General features: G+C 34.8%; 1 protein-coding gene across 14 annotated transcripts in view; it reads right to left on the reverse strand.

The window, feature by feature from the left end:
- Positions 1-18,044, reverse strand: part of FUT8 (fucosyltransferase 8) — a 411,868-nt gene that overhangs the window by 272,803 nt on the left and 121,021 nt on the right. For 5 of the 14 annotated variants that reach the window (XM_040641775.1, XM_040641773.1, XM_040641776.1 and 2 more), the window contains one exon: positions 13,900-13,999. The exons of the other annotated variants lie outside the window; for them this stretch is intronic. In XM_040641775.1, the coding sequence (XP_040497709.1) occupies positions 13,900-13,913 (14 nt within the window). In that variant the 5' untranslated portion in view covers positions 13,914-13,999. Of the gene's footprint in view, positions 1-13,899; positions 14,000-18,044 lie in introns of those variants that run through there. 14 annotated transcript variants of the gene reach the window in all.

Raw genomic sequence — 18,044 nt, forward strand, 5'->3', positions numbered from 1 at the left:
TAAAAGAAAGAGAGAGACTGAAACTTGTGAAAATCCAGACAAGGAAACAGCACAAACATGAAAAAAAAGCTAAATCAGGGGACACCTGGCTGACTCAGTCAGTACAGCATGCAACTCTTGATCTCAGCATGAGTTCAAGCCCCACATTGGGCACAGAGCCTACTTAATTTAAAAAAATAATAATAGAATTTTAAAAATTAAAAAAAGCTAAATCGAAAGAAATGGAAAAGCTAAATGTATACACAGTTCATCACAGTGATAACAGAATAAACGGTCTTACCAACCTACAGTACCTCACTCAATGAAAACACATTACTATTAAAAACACAATGATACAGAATGAGTAAACACACTACTAACTACAAAAAAGCACAAATTTAAGAAGAAATTATGATCACAACTATGTAAAAAAAAATCTATATATGAAAAAGAACTAAAAGACCCATATACTCACACATGGTAGCTATTGTCATGTTAAACTATGGGATAAAGGATGATTCTCTTATTTTAATAAAACAGTTGCCTGGATTACCTGTAAATAGTGATTTTTTTAATGCAACTTTTTTTCAAAAGAAAATAAGCTACATTTTACATATAATATACACCAATTTCTCTTTTCATACTTCCACCAAGATACTGAAGCAGTAAATTCAAGATATCTAAGCACTAAATTCATGATGTACATTAAGGGTTTTTTGGGTTTTTTAACCGTATCACAGAAAATGTAAGGATTAACATTATCACTCTATTCTCTGCACATAAAAATAATTAGTGAACAATGTAATAATTAAGACATGCAGTCTGAATGAGCCATCCAATTAATTCCATCTATCCAAAGCATCAGTACAAGGTTTTTTGGTTTTTGTTTTGTTTTTATAAATTTTTTTTAAGATTTTATTTATTTACGTGACAGAAAGCAGGAGAGAGAACAAGAGAAAGCACAAGCAGGGGGAGCAGCAGAGGGAGAGGAAGAAGCAAGCTCCCCATTGAGCAGGGAGCCCAATGCAGGACTCAATCCCAGGACCCTGGGATCATGACCAGAGCTGAAGGTAGATGCTTAACAGACTGAGCCACCCAAGCATCCCAGCACAAGGTTTTAATAACCATTCCCAGAATCATCACTAGTTACCATAAGTGCAAATTGGTGAAACTTGACCCTACACCCAAAAAGGCTGTAAAAATAAAATATTTTTTGTGTAGTTCAAGAGTATAAAAATGAAACTCTGGCTATTAACACAGGAAACATAGGAAAGGTTGCCATTGTCCCAAAACTACACTTACAAATAGAAGAATAGAAGAATAGTAACCATTTCACCAATAACAAGAATCAGTCCTAAGATCAATTTCCCTCTGAAAAAGTTCTATACTCATTCTTGCAAATTAGAATACATTACCTCAACTGCACAAACCTAATGCCAGAAGGAAATCAAATTCCAAAATACTGTCAAATCAGACAGAGGATATCATACCAAGTTTTACCATTACAAAATTGCCAAAAAGAGTCAAAAATAATCTTTAATCAGGTCCAACATGTAAAGAGCTTGTAATTCATCACTGCTGTTCTCACTAGTGAAAGAAAGAAAGAAAGAAAGAAAGAAAGAAAGAAAGAAAGAAAGAAAGACGACAAGACAGACCAATAGGCGGGGCGGAAAAAAAAAAAAATCAACAACTCTTCTTAGCTCCATCAAGGAATTGAACCCAGAAGGCAACCTGCTACCCTGAAAACTAGAGACACAGGCAGATACAGAAAATCAGTAGAAGACAAAAAAAGATAGAAACAGCAGGTGCCAGGAATTGGAAGCAGTTAAACAATATGGCATATATTAATCCAAGTATATAAATAATTACTTTAAACATCAATGGTGTAAATACATCAACTAAAAGACAAAGACTGTCAGCCAGTGATACGGGGTGGTGGGTGTTACACAATGACAGTGGGTCAATTCTCCAAGAATATGTAACTTCCTTTATATGTATGCATCTAACAACTGTGCATCAAAACATATGACGTAAAAATTAGTAGAACTGCAAAGAGAAACACATGAATTCACTGTTGTATTTGGAGACTTCAACGCCCCTCTAATCAGTAATTGACAGAACAAGTACACAGAAAATCAGTAAGAATATGGTAAAACTGAATAGCACCATCAATCAACCGGATCTAATTGACATCTATAGACTATTTTATCCAACAACAGCAATATACACACTCTCCTCAAGCTCAAAGAGAACATTTATCAAGATAGACTACATTCTGGGCCAGAAAACACACCTTAATCATACAAAATATGCTTTCAGATTACAATGGAATTAAACTGAAAATTGATTAAAAAAGGTAGTTAGAAATTACCCAAATATTTGGAAATTAACAACACACAATAGCATATGAATCAAAGAAAAAGTCTCAAGAAATTAATACTTTAAGTAAAAATGAAAATAAAACATTAGAATTGCAGAATGCAGTAAGTGCACTACCGCATTTTCACTTTTCAAGAAAAATGTTATAGCGTTGGAGTCATATATTAAAATAAAAGGAGCTAAAATCAACCACCCAAGCTTCTGCCATAGGAAAGTGAGATTTATTTATATATAAAGATATATATATTTTATATATATATCTTTATATATAAATTAGATATAAAGATATATCTATATATATAAAGATATAGATACCTATATATATAAAGATATATATATAAAGAAAGATTAAATAAAATCCAAATAAAATCCAAAATAAGCACAAGAAAAGAAATAATAAAAATCAGAGCAGAAATCAATGAAATTGAAAATATGTAAACAAAAGAGAAAAGGCAACAAAAGCAAAAGCGGGTTTTTTTGAAAAGATCAATAAAATGGATAAACCCCTAATCAGGGAAAAAGGAGAAAAGAAACAAATTAGTAATATCAGAAGTGAAAGAGGGCCCATCACTAGTGATCCTATGGACATTAAAGAGATAATAAAGGAATATTATAAATAATTCTAGGCCCATACATTTGATAACTTAGAGGAAACGGAATAATTCTTCGAAAGACAATCTACCAAAGCTCACACAAGGAAGAAACAGATCACCCAGATAAGCCTATACTGATCAAAGAAATTGAATAAATAATTAGTAATCTTCCAAAGCAGAAAGCTCCATACCCAGATAGTTTCTCGGGTGAATTCTACCAAACATTTAAGAAACAAGAAATACAAATTCTCTGCAGTCAGTTCCAGAAACAAGAGGGAGCACTTACTAATTCGTTCTAGGAGTCCAGCATTACCCTAATACTAAACCCAGACAACATTACAAGAAAGGAAAATTACAAACAAATATCTCTCATGGACACAGATGCAAAAATTCCCCCAAAAATATCAGCAAGTCAAATTATACACCACAAATAGGATTTATTCAATTATATAAATCAAGTTCAATGTCTGAAAATCAATTTTTAATGTAATCCATTAAATATCAACATGCTATACAAGAAAAATCATGTGATAGTGATACATGCAGAAAAGAATCTGATAAAATCCAATACCCATTTATGATAAAACTCAGCAAAATAGGAGTATAAGGGAACTCCCTCAAGCTGATAAAGAAAATCTACAAAAAACCCACAGCAAATATCATTCTTAATAATAAGAAACTTTCCCTCTAAGATTTTCCCTCTCACCATTCCCATCATATCATACTGGACATCCTAGCTAAAGCAGTAAGACAAGAAAAGGATATAAATGATGTACAAAGTAGGAAGGAAAAAAACACAACTGTCTTTGTTCACAGATGATATAATCTACATAAAAAATCCCAAACAATTATAAAGGGGAAAAAAACCCTGGTAGTAATAAGCAGTTATAGCAAGACTGCAGGATATAAGGGAACTCTGTACTTTCTGTTATATTTTTCTCTAAAGGTAAAAGTACTCTAAAAAATAAAATCTATTAAGAAAAAAAAAAAAAAAAAAGAGGATGCCCGGGTGGCTCAGTTGGTTAAGTATCTGCCTTTAGCTCTGGTCATGATCCCGGGGTCCTGGAATCAAGTCCCCCATCAGGCTCCTTGCTCGGTGGGGAGCCTGCTTCTCCCTCTGCCTGCACTCCCCCTACTTGTGTTCTCTCTCTAACAAATCAATCAATCAATCAAAAAACCATCAACCAAACAACCAGCACAGTAATCCATTAATTCAGAATAGGTGTTCAAAGAGAGGGAAAAAAAATGTGTTTAACATGAACATGATTTTCCTTCTTCCTTTCCTTTTTTTTTTTTTTTTTTCTTCCTATGAGGCTGCAGAAGTAGCTGGCTGGGGGATGGGGGAAGGAGATTCCTCTAATTTCTCAAGCATATGTGAATCCAACAAAAATGAACACTACATAAAAAGTGAAGATTCCAAACCATAAAATAAATCAAACATATTCATACTCTACTTTTTAATATTTGCCAATTCAAAAAATTATCTGAAACTCGAAAATATATCTTACAAGTAGAAGAAACTTCATCTTGTTAAATATTAGTAGACCAACTTCAAGGTCTAAAATGAGGAGGAAAAATTGCAATCAAACAGAGTTTAATACAAACCTGAATCATCAGCCACCATATCCACCCCACACCCTCCCCCCAAAAAAAAATCCTTCCAGGATTCATTAGAATAGCCCACAAATCAAAAAAAATCTTGGCTTCTTAAAGGTCAAGTTATTTTCACTGATGTGGACAGCACATTAAAAAACATACAGTAGCAACATTCTCCTACTGTCTTCATTGAAGGATGGAAATGTGAACAGAAAATATGAAACAGAAGGTATGTATCTTTATTACCGTAATTATAGCATCTGTTTATATTAGTTTTTACATTATATGATCATTTTAACATATATTTTAAAGATTATTTGAGACGGAGAGAGTATGCAAGCAGGAGAGAGGGGCAGAGGGAGAGGGAGAAAGAATCTCAAGCAGACTCCTCACTGAGCATGGAGCCCGACAGTAGGCGGGGTGGCCGCCTCAATTTCAAAACCCTGAGATCATGACCTGAGCCGAAATCAAGAATCAGATGCTTAACCAACTGAGTCACTGAGGCACCCCTTTTTTAACGTATTTTATTTCAAGTATTGCTACAGTGTTATTGCAAATTTTATATTCTAATGTGTCTTCTAAAATTAAAAAAAAAAAAGAAAGAAAGAAATCACCATTGTTGCAGTCTCTGGTGATCATCTCTGAATCACCCAAATACCACACACAGGGTCCTGGGAAAATTCGTCTGTAATTAAAGAGCTATATGCTGGAAGATCCTTAAGTTCAAGTGTTGAGAGATTTCCAGGGTTTCCTGGAAGATGGGTTTGAAATTCTACTGCATGGGATGAATCAAAAATCCATTTTCTTTCACTTCAGTCACTTTTAATGCAAATCCAAAGATGTTGGTTCAACCTGTATTTATACTTACCACCAATACACAGACATTATTAATTTGTACCTTGAAAAGAACAAACACAGACACAACCACAGGTGGTTTTAGTATTATCAAAAAATTTCCTCTTAAGTATTCGCAATATGTCTATGAAATAATTATTATCTATTTTCAACATTATTCAAATAAGAATTCAAATAATACTGCAGTGAGCTATTCAAAACGTAAGAAAAATCCAATGGAAGAAGAACCACTTACACCTAGAACTCCAGCACCAGGCTCCACCTCACTAGACTATTATCATTCTCTAGTAAGAATGTTTCTCAGATCCCTTGACTGCAGGAATATTATGACAGGGCAATACGGGCAATAAAGGAAGATCTACATTCTCATGCTCACTTCAGAAAAGGTGATTTCATTTTCTGAACTCAGCTGACAGATTGCAGCAACAATACGTTTTTCTAACTTCAAGTGAATTAACTGACCTCAAGAATGTCTCCATTAGAAATATACTATTTAAATTGAAAAACAAAATATGGTTAAGTCAGAGAGATCAGGACTAACCCCATGTTTACCTAATGTCTTCATCAATGATCTTCACCCAAGTAAACAAAACATAAATAAGGCCACATTCACAAGTCAAAACCTATCATACCAGCACTTAAATCATTCTCTATTTCCTTTTTTTAATTTTGCCAAGCTAAATACTATCAATATTGTATATAGCAGACACTCAACAATTACCAAACTTCAGAATCTGAGACCTACAAAGGCCCATACATATCATTCGGGCCATTCCTCTTTTCTTCCAGACCTCCCCATTTCTCCCATTGAGAAACGAATAGCTGGAGAAGATGGTAACTTTCTCAAGCTAGTTAAGAGGGTACAAACTAGAACCAAGGCAACTTTATTTCCATACTGATGTTCTTTCCACTACATCATCTGTTGTCAAGAACTCTGAAGAGTCTGAGATTTTATCCTACATGCAAGCTAAGCAATCAGCCTGCCACAGTGTCATGGATACTGAGAAGCAAAATCATCTACCCACACTAGATACTGAGGACTGAAACCACATACTCCCTTGTATCCTTGTACTGGGTTGAATAGCGTCCCCCCAAAATTTATTCATTGTCAATGTGACCTTATTTGGAAATAGGTTCTTTGCAGATATAATCAAGGTAACATGAGGTTATAATGGATTAAGGTGGGCCCTAATCCAGTGACTCGAGTCCTTATAAGAAGAGGGAAATTTGGGATACAGAGCGAAGACCACCATGCGAAGATGGAGGTAGAGATTAGAGTTATGCCGCCAGAAACCAAAAAACACCAAGGATTGTTTATAAACACCAAAAGTTAGAAGAGAAAAGAAAGAATTCTTCCTTAGAGCCTATTATTTTAAGCCATAAGTGTGTGGTAATTTACTATTGCAGCCCTAAGAAGCTAATATACCCACATGCTCATCTTCTGGTATATATATTAATGAGACTTTATTAGTCCAGTGTCCTCATTAGCGTAACTCTACTATTCCAAGAGACTCTTGCATGAGTATAACTTGATTGTTCATTACAGAAGCTTCAGGAAAGACCCATCATCTCTTCAATACGAAGCCATCAACAATTTTCAAATCCTTGCCTTGCTGTTTCTACCAATTCTAAACTATTATGATATTCAATCTTAATCAAGCCCCACCACCACCACTTAAGACTCAAACTGAACTTCAAATCCTCACATTTTGACCTTGGCTTTGACCCTCTTAGATATCACCAAAGCTCTCTGAAGGTGGTATTCTCCTTCACAGCAATAAGCAATAAACTCAGCTTTATTTTATCAATAGGTTGTGTTAGTGATATTTGGCAACTCAGCATCAGATAATCCTGGCAGAAGATAGGACACTCCTGGATGAGAAACAAAGAACAGCTTACTACTCAAAACAACAGCAGTAGCCAGAGTATCATCATTTGCACTGGGTCCCCAAGCCCTAATTCTTAAAAGGCAACACAAAGTGAGCTAGTGATGCCTGCACACACAGTAGGTTGCATTACAGGAAAAGAAAGATGAGCTTATGAAACCCCAGTCTTTCAAGGGGTTTACAAGCAAATATGCCCTATCTTTTCCCCAAAAGGATTATCTTGATTATCCTGGACAGCAAAGAAATCACTAACCTGTCCTTACGGGAAAACATTTCTATCTTTCTAGGATTTTTGCTATACAAATTTCCTTGAAAAGACCACCTCCAACAAAAGCTGTCAATGTTTCTGCTCATAATATGGGCAGAAACACAAAAGACTCATGCAGAATTGTCTCCAAATAGGTGTCTCCTTTGTTCTAAAGGGCTAGAAATTCTTAGGAAATCAGAATGAAACTAGTATTATATAATGAATAGAAGATGTTACAGGAGAAAAAAATTAGAGCAGAGTACTGTACTTAACTAAAACCACTTCAACTGAGTCACAATCTCTTAATATGCCTATACATCAAATACCTAAAAGTAAATACTTAAATTTTATTTTATTTTAAAATGTTCCATTTCTAAAAGAGAATCTTGAACAAGTTGTTTTTTTATTTGTTTGTTTGTTAATTTTCTAGGCGTGGCAGTGCTCATGAGAAAAAGGAAACTGGTAGTTCTGAACTTTGCTAATTATACCTGTAAACATGTTTATTAGTGAAATCCTCCAGAGCAGAATATAACCCATTATTTTAGGGTGCTTAGAGCTAAAACCAAATAAAATCTAAGGTCCATATTTATCTAAAGTATTTGTGAAAAAAGAGGTCTCATTTAAATTTTATACTTTTAAATTAATCTACATAAAAATGTTTTGAGGTAGTTAAAAAATAATTTTTAAATTTTTCTAGATATATCTGAATATCAGCATGTTTTTTTGCATCTTATTGAAAATTAAGATTGTATCTCATACCATTTCAATAGTGGCCTGTTCTAACTTAAAGTCAACTGAAAAAGAAATTAAAACTGAATTTTGTAAACAATTTTAAATTGAACAATTTAACTTTATCCCTTAGGTCAAGTAACAATCCCAGGATTAAGAAAGGCAGGGTAATGAGTAAAATGAGCCACTACAGTACTTGTCTCTAGCTAGCTATGTCGCTAAAAGCATATCGCCCCATCTCTCTGGGTCTCCATTTTCTCATTTACAAAAAAACTATAGGCATTGGACTAAATGTTCCTCCAGGTCCATTTTGTGTAAAAATTCTATGAGAAGTACCAGTTTTTACCATTCTGTTGGGTTCCATTTTCTCATGCTTTCAGAAAATTCACTTCCTACTTCTTGCCCTACCAATCTTGGAGAATCCACCACAGATGCAAGGTACTCTAATGAACTCCAAGTAGCCCATGGATGGGTGCGACTAATTCATTCAGCAATACTTGCTATAGGAATACTGCCTTCAGAAAACACCAAAATCTAAAACAATCATTGCTGACAAGAAGCTCAATCATTTAACCCAAACGATTTTGAGAAAACAAAGCTAGAGGAGGGGTGCCTGGCTGGCTCAGTCGGTGGAGCATGTGACTCTTGATCTGGGGGTTGTAAATTTGAGCTTCATGTTGGGTATAGAGATTACTTAAAAATAAAAAAATCTTACAAAAAAAAAAAAAAAGGTAAGTAAGGAGCTGGAGGTATCACAATCCCAGATTTCAAACTATACTACAAAGTATAATCAAAACAGTATGATACTGGCCCAAAAAGAGACACATCAATCAATGGGAACAGCATGGAGAGCCCAGAAATAAACACACACTTAAATGTTCAACTAATGTATGACAAAGGAGGCAAGAATACACAATGGGGAAAAGACAATCTCTTCAATAAATGATGTTGAGAAAACTAGACAGCTGCATGCAAAAAAAATGAAACTGCATCATTTTCTTACACCATACACAAAAATAAACTCAAATGGACTAAAGATCTCAATGTACTACCTGAAACCATAAAACTTAAGGAAAAAAAAACCAGACAATGATCTCTTGGACATTGGCCTTAGCAATATTTTTATGGATAAGGTCTCCCTAGGCAAGGAAAACAAAAACAAAAATAAACAATTGGGACTACATCGAATCAAAAAGCTTTTGCACAGCAAAACAAAAACAAAAACTATCAACAAAATGAAAAGCCAGAATGGGAGAAGATACTTGCAAATGATAAATCTAATAAGGGACTAATATCCAAAATGTATGAAGACCTCATACAACTCAATACCAAAAAAACAAACAATCCAATTAAAAACGGGCAGAGGACCTGAAAGAAGATATACACACAATCAACAGAAACATGAATATCACTAGTCATGAGAGAAATGCAAATCAAAACCACAGTGAGATATCACCTTATACCAGTCAGAATGGCTAGTATCAAAAAACCAAGAAATAACAGGATTGATGAAAATTTGGAGAAAAGGGAACCTGTACACTGTTGGTGGGATTATAAACTGGTGCAGCTACTGTGGGAAACAATATAGAGGTTTCTCAAAAAATTAAAAATAGAAATATCATATAACACAGCAATTCCACTTCTGAGTACTTATCTACAGAAAACAAACACTCCAGTTCAAAAAAGATACATGTACCCATATGTTTACTGCAGCATTATTTACAATAGCCAAGATATGGAAGCAACATAAGTGTCCACTGACAGATGAATGGATAAAGATGGGATATATACATACAATGAATATTACTCAGCCATAAAAAATAATGAAATCTTGTCATTCATGAAACATGGGTGGAAGGTACTATGCTAAGTGAAATAATTCAGATGGAAAAAGACAAATACCGTATGATTTCACTTATATATAGAATCTAAAAAACAAAACGAACAAAAGAAAGACTCATAAATACAGAGAACAAACTGGTAGTTGCCAGAGAGGTGGGGGTATATACAAAATAGATGAAGGGGATTAAGAGGTATAAACTTCCAGTTATAAAATAAATAAGTCACAGGGTGGGGAATACAGTCAATACTATTATGATACACTTGTATGGTGAAAGAGAATAACCATACTTACCGTGGTGAGCACTTCATAACATATATAATTGTTGAATCACTATGTTGTACACCTAAAATTAATATAATGTCAACTACACTTAAATAAAAAATTAAAAAACATTTTTAAAAGAGAAGTTCAGTCATCTATTTGAGAGCTCAAAAATATGTATGTACCCAAAATCCTAATAAATTTTGGGAAATATATGGTATTTGCCTTAAAAATTTATACTATGCTCAGGGTGCCTGGGTGGCTCAGTCAGTTAAGTGTCCAAATTTTGATTTTGGCTCAGGCCATGATCTCAGGGTTATGAGATCAAGCCCTGTGTCAGGCTCCATACTGAGCATGAAGCCTGCTTAAGATTCTCCCTCTACCTCTCCTTCTGTCCCTCCCCTCCTTCTCGCGAGCACTCTCTCTCCAAAAAGAAAAGAAAAAGAGAGAAAACTTAAAAAAATGTTTTTTACTATGCTCTTTGGCAAATGGAATCTGTGTTCCTACATGCTAGCTGTCCATCCCTTTCCTAATATTTGGCTTTCAGTTATGATGTCTTTGATGCTATATTAAAAAGTTATGCCAGATAACTTATATAATTAACATGACACAAAAAGAATAGCTCAAATCTGAAGAAATCACGACTTCTGAGCATCGCCTTTGACTCTGTATTGCATTTACCCAACGACCAAATAATTGCTCTTCCGCAAACATCTCTAAAATGCTCTGACTCTGCCTAAAATGTTTTACCTATTTTGGAACTGTTCCCTGAGAACACAATATAGCATACTATTTTATCTACAGAGATACTACACAAGTCATATAATTTATCTAAAATATTCAGAAACAACAGAACAGTTCAAAGTTGCAGTGACTCTTAATCTCCAGGCTGAGGAGCTGGAATCTAAAGCAACATTCTCTGAGTCACAGCATAATATTTTGCTCAAGATCTTTTCATTTCTGTAGCACATAATGAACCAGATAATCCTTATAAATAATAAATAGGCTTTTTGAGATCACTACATAGCTAGTTTTTTATATTACTAATTTCCCCAAGGTAGAAGGACAGCTTCCATCACTTTCAACCCAAATATTCATTCAAGAAAGTTTAAACTGACTTTTCATGCCCAACATTCGCCATCTTTAAGAGCAAGTACGATTTTTAATATGAGAATTCTTATAATTCACTTGACTTTTCTAAACAGGTAAGTTTTGGAGCTACCTATATGAGGGCTAACTATACAAGCCTATCTGTACATTTCTGATCTAACACTATACTCAAGAAAGCAATATGATTTTTCAATAGTCAGGAAACACCACAAGATCCAATATACCTCATTTCTAACAATTTTGTATCACCTCTCTTTATATACTTAAAGTAATCATAAATTGCAGGTCTCTTCCTCTACACACAAGATCTGTTTAAAAAAAAATTCTTTGGTTATGTTTTAAAAGCTTTTTAAAAGAAATGCAACCCCAGCCCTAAAAAGCAATAGTAAAATTATCATGGTTTCTTTAACAAAACAAGTAACATTCTATGAATAAATTCTGTTAATAAAACATTCTATTAATAATTCTAATAAACATTTTATTAATACAATGACATTTTTATTTTTAAAATGTATAACTGCATATTAAAAGGATTACACACCATCACCAAGTGGGATTTATTCCTGGAGTACAAGGATATGAAAATTGATCAATGTAATATGTTACATCAACGAAATGAAAGAAAAACCCACATGATCATCTCAATTGATCTAAGAAATAAAAAAGCATTTGATAAAATTCAATACCCTCTCATCCTGAAAATACTCAACAAAATAGGAACAGAAAAGAAACTACCTCAACATAACATAAGCCATATATGAAAAAAACACAGCAATCATCATACTCAATGTTGAAAGACTGAAAGCTATTCCTCTAAGATCAGGAACAAGGAAAAGGAAGCTCACTTTCCCCACTTCTATTCAACACAGTACTGGTGGCTCTAGCCAGAGCAATTTGGAGGAAAAAAAAAAATTTCAAGGCATTCAAATTGAAAAGGACAAATAAAATTATTTATTTGCAGATAATATGATCTTATATGTAAACAAACAAACAAACAAACAAACCCTAAAGACTCCACAAAAAAGCTCTTAAAACTAATAAATAAATTAGCTGGATACAAAATCAACATACAAAAACAAACCACATTTCTACACACAATGAACAATCTGAAAAGACAATTACAAAAAGAATTCTACTAACAGCATCAAAAAGAATAAAATACTTACGAATTAACTTAAACAAGGAGGCAAAAGACTTGTACAATGAAAACTACAAAACACTGATGAAAGAAATTAAGACATAAATAAATGGAAACACATACCATGTTAGTAACACTGGAAGACTTAATATTGTTAAAATGTCATACTACTCAAAGAAATCAACAGATTCAATGGCTAAGATGGGGGGAACCTGGGTGGCTCAGTAAGTTAAACGTCTGTCTTCAGCTCAGGTCATGATCCTGATCCTGGAGTCCCAGGATCGAGTCCCGAATGGGGTTCCCTGCTCGGCAGGGAGTGTGCTTCTCCCTCTGACCCTCCCCTCTCCAGTGCTTTCTCGCTCTCACTCTCTCTCTCCTATAAATAATATCATTTTAAAAAAATGGCTAAAATGGTAAATTTTGTTATGTATTTTGTTGTTATAAATACTATGTTATATATAAGTATTTAATCACGAAAAAAAGAAAAAAAGTATGACTAAAATAATCACCAAAAACTGGAAACTCCTCAAATGTCCATAAAGTGGTGAATAGATAAACCAACTACGGTATATCGCCATATGGTAGAACACAGCTCAGCAATTAAAAAAAAAAGAACAAATTACTAGTACATACAACATGAAAGAATCCAAATGCATTACGCTAAGTGAAAGAAGCTAAATTTTAAAAGCTACATACTAAATGATTCTATTTAAATGACAAAGCAGAAAAGGTAGACTATAGGGACAAAAAACATCAGTAGTTGCTAAGAGTTGAGATGAGGGAGAGGTTGACTACAAAGAGAACATGAATGAATTTAGATGATTATGAGGATGAATATATATTTATCAAAACTCATAAACACTAAAAACAAATAATTTTAATGTATGACTAAAATCTGGACAACAATCAATCCTTTAAAAGTCAGCTACAAAAATGTCCAAAAATGCTAAGATGAGCTGTTTATTTTCAGCACCAAATATGTCACACAACAATGCCGAAAGTACAATATACCATATTTAGCCACAAACTTGTTTTTACCCAGCCTCTTAAAGTACAAAACTATTAAACACAGAGTTAAACATTTTTTTTAATTTTATGCACTGCAGATTATACATTGTAGATAATGCAAAAATGTTAACTAATACGTAATTCAGTAGGGTTTAGACTGACTTGGTCTAATTCACTGCCATGTACATACATAGCTTTAAACACAAAATTATCCATTTCTCAACATATTAACTTATAATTAGAACAGGGAAATGCTGTCCACAAAATATACTAACCTGAATTTGTTCATTAATCAATCAATAAAGGCAAACAACACTTTATCTTGAATGAAAATACCACCTGGGTCATGAGTGCTCTCTTAGCAAAAGCAGCAACCTGGAACAACAAACAAACAAATAAGTGAAATTCAGCCCTACTCAAAGTTCAGTTAGAAAACCTTCAGTATTATACCATTTTAAAAATTCCTTTTTTCTGGGGCGCCTGGGTGGCACAGCGGTTAAGCATCTGCCTTCGGCTCAGGGCGTGATCCCGGCGTTATGGGATCGAGCCCCACATCAGGCTCTTCCGCTATGAGCCTGCTTCTTCCTCTCCCACTCCCCCTGCTTGTGTTCCCTCTCTTGCTGGCTGTCTCTATCTCTGTTGAATAAATAAATAAAATCTTTAAAAAAAAAAAAAAATTCCTTTTTTCCCCTTATAATATGTCATAACATGTAAAACTTTCACTTTTTAAAAGTTTTAATTTATTTATTTATTTGAGAGAGAGAGAGAGCGAGAGAGCGAGCAGGCGGAGGAGCAGAGGGAGAAGCAGGCTCCCCCCTGAGCAGGGAGCCCAAGGCAGGGCTCCTTCCCAGGACCCAGGGATCATGACCTGAGCCGAAGGCAGACACTTAACCAACTGAGCCACCCAGGCACCCCCATGTAAAACTTTTATATATTCACTTCTGTAAGCAGTATCTTTCAAATCCCAATAAAGAATAGGTTTTTACTTTATTGTAATCAAACACAGTAACGCTCAGTGTCTTAATTTGCTTCATAGTTTAGCTTGAAGTAAGTCAGCACCTACAATATTACTTTGTGAATGCAAAAATCTTCAATTTTTCTACTTTTTAACATATGGAGCAATCAGAATTATCTCTCTTTTCAGACTAATGCTCAAAATCTTCTACATCCCTCACACCACAATCAGCTCTACAACCTAATTTCTGACTATCTCCTACAGAGAATTCCATTCAAACCAATTTAATTTCCTTGTTTTTCACAGAACAATTTTGTCATTCTCAGCTGTTACCCTGCAACACACCATTCCTTCTTTTTAGAACAGGGACTTTTTCTCCCTTATCCTCTTGGTGAATCAATGCATATCCATCAATTTTCTCAAAATCCAACCCCTCCATTTCTCCCTGAGAGCTGACATAATTACTCTGTACTCCATTAATCTTTGCTACAATATGTTATTGCCTTATGACATGTGCCATCTCATGTGATCTCCTAATAAGGGCCCTATCTCTTATTTCTTTTTCTCCCTAATATCTACTACCATGTTTGGCATATAGAAAAGTTAATCATGTGATTGACAAGTGAATGGTCTTAATAAAGATTCACACATCAAATGTTCACTGAATATGTATGTGAAAGTCCCTAAGTACAAAAAACCCAAGAATAATATAGCGATACAATACAATCTTCAGAAATATGTCTTTCGGCCGACTACTTTACTGTTGTTACAACGTGAGATTTTGGATTGACATTATTACTAATTTTGAGAAGCAGTCTTTATCCAATGACATCAAAGCCTACTGAAACCAATTTTTGGTAATTAGAAATAATACTGAAGGCATCATCACCAGCTCCAGCTCCCAGCATAAAGCTAATCCAACTATTTTCACTTTAAATTCCCAAAAAAAAATCTATTCTGGGGCAGAACAGCTTATTAATAAGGACATTCAATAAATTACTCTAAGCTAAAAATAATAAGCACATTTGTATAGTGCTTTACTATTTACATGATCTCATCTGCTAGATCTGGTTGAAAAAGACAAACCACTGCTAAGTCAACTACTCTAAGGGTCCATAAACAATTCCAAAATGTCCATGAACTATAAAAATCGGCCAAGGCTCATTGTCATTCCTTCCTGCAACTTCACCCTAAAGTCTTTACCAACTTCCCACAATAATCCAGTAGTTAAGGATTTATGCTTCTAGCTATTATGGAGTAACTGGTACCAGATTTACCCTCAGACAGTAAACAACTACAAAACTAGACAAAACATATGACATAACAGTTTATGGACATTGGACAATAATTAGTGTAGATCTGCATTCCCTGAGAGAAGGAAACAAGCTAGATAAGCCCTACAAACATCTTGACTTTCTGCCAAGAGACATGTTCTAGACACCACTGCAGGCGGGGAGACTCAAAGCATAGCACAGCAATCAACTTAACTTGAAAAGACAAAGATATAAGTTCAGTAAGGGACAGGTGACAGGAATTACCGGAATAATGTACCAGAGAGGAGGGGTTATTCAGAAAAAAGCTCTAGACATCTAGGTAGGGGTCCACTTGAGTCTGACTTAATACTAATCTACATATACTTAGAGTGAAATTCCACGAGGCCAGGCAAAAAACAACTGCTGAGGAGAAGAAAAGAAAAAAGAAAAAAGAAAAAAGAAAAAAGAAAAGAAAAGAAAAGAAAAGAGGAAAGGAAAGGAAAGGAAAGGAAAGGAAAGGAAAGGAAAGGAAAGGAAAGGAAAGGGAACAATGCAAGGTTCAAACAGAGCTGGAGACATTGGAGGTTCCAACCAACCAGAGCAGAGAAAGACTTTGTATACTCTGGATAGTAAGTAGAGACCTCAGCACGGCTAAAAATCAGTCCTAGAATAAAGACTACTCTCTAATGATCCCAAAAGAACTTAAAAACCAACCTTGAGGGGCGCCTGGGTAGCGCAGTCGTTAAAGCGTCTGCCTTCGGCTCAGGGCGTGATCCCGGCGTACCAGGATCAAGTCCCACAATCAGGCTCCTCCACTATGAGCCTGTTTCTTCCTCTCCCACTCCCCCTGCTGTGTTCCCTCTCTCGCTGGCTGTCTCTCTGTCACATAAATAAATAAAATCTTAAAAAAAAAAAAAAAAAACCAACCTTGAAGGAACAACCAGATCCTCAATTTAACATCTGTAACCAGATGATTAGCCAAATGGAAAACCTCATTATTCACAGGGCATCGGGTAAAGGACTCAGAAAGGTTCTGCCTCAGTAGTGGGGCAATTAGATTAAATGGTCCCACTTAACAAAGATTAAAAGCAATACCTTAAAGGATCAAACACTTTCCAAGTAACTTCAATACATTCCAGAAAAAGTTTCAAGAATATTTATAGGAATACAAAAATATCCGTACCCAACGAGGTAAAATTTACAATGTCTTCTTTTACATGCCTGACAAGCATCAACTTATTTCCAAGCAGGTTTAAAAAAAAAAAAAAAAAGTGTAAGAAAAAGAAAACAGTCATAATGAGTAAAAATATCAATCAAAACCAGCCTAGATATGACATAGTTGATAGGATTAGGAAACTAGGACATTAAAAGTTGTTATAAATCCCATATGTTCTAGAAGCTAGAAAAAAGATTAACTACATTTTCAGTAAAGACAGAAAAAAAAATCCAAGCCGAATATCTAAAAATGACAACTAGAATGTTGGAGATGTTCTACCTGACACTCAGTGAATAAGATTTTCTACTCTGATGGATTCAGCGCTCTATTCCTGGTATTGTATGTGAGCTGTGAGTACTGTATTGTTCCTTCAATTCCTTTTGAGTGGTTCTTCCTAGCCTCAAGTAGTTCCCTCACAGGCATGCACTGATTAGTACGCAATTGAATTCTTGAAAGGAACCTCACCGATTAGTACTCAACTGAATTCTTGAAAATTCTCTTGCAGCTCTCTCTGCTCTGATATTCTGCCCTGTGAACTCTAGCTCCCTTGGCTCCCTACAGTCTCCCAGCTCCTTCTCTTCAACTCAGGAAGATCTCTTGGTTCCTCCCGGTTTCTACTGACCTGCTCCTTGCCTAGAAACTATCTCCAGGCTAGAGCATTCTTAAGTCTCGCTTAATTTATTTCCTGTCGCTCAGGGATCAAAGCCTTTTGCTGCCTGATGGCAAAAGTCTTAGAAACTGTTGTTTCATATCTTTTATCCAGTTAGTTTTTTTAGGGTGGAAGAATACTAATCCCTGTTGATCCATCTTGGCAGGAAGCACTATTTTAATTATTTTGAAGGGGAGCTATGAGCTAGATTAATTTTGTGACAGCACTGAATGCTGAAATTTTCCAAAAATTAGATGTATTCAATTAACACCACTCATATATTAATAAGTTATCCTAAAGCATATAATAAATGCATAATACGTGGTAGAAAAGAACAGTAACCATGA

Source organism: Ursus maritimus, unplaced genomic scaffold (genome assembly GCF_017311325.1).
Source record: "Ursus maritimus isolate PB19 unplaced genomic scaffold, ASM1731132v1 scaffold_25, whole genome shotgun sequence".
NCBI lineage: Eukaryota > Metazoa > Chordata > Mammalia > Carnivora > Ursidae > Ursus > Ursus maritimus.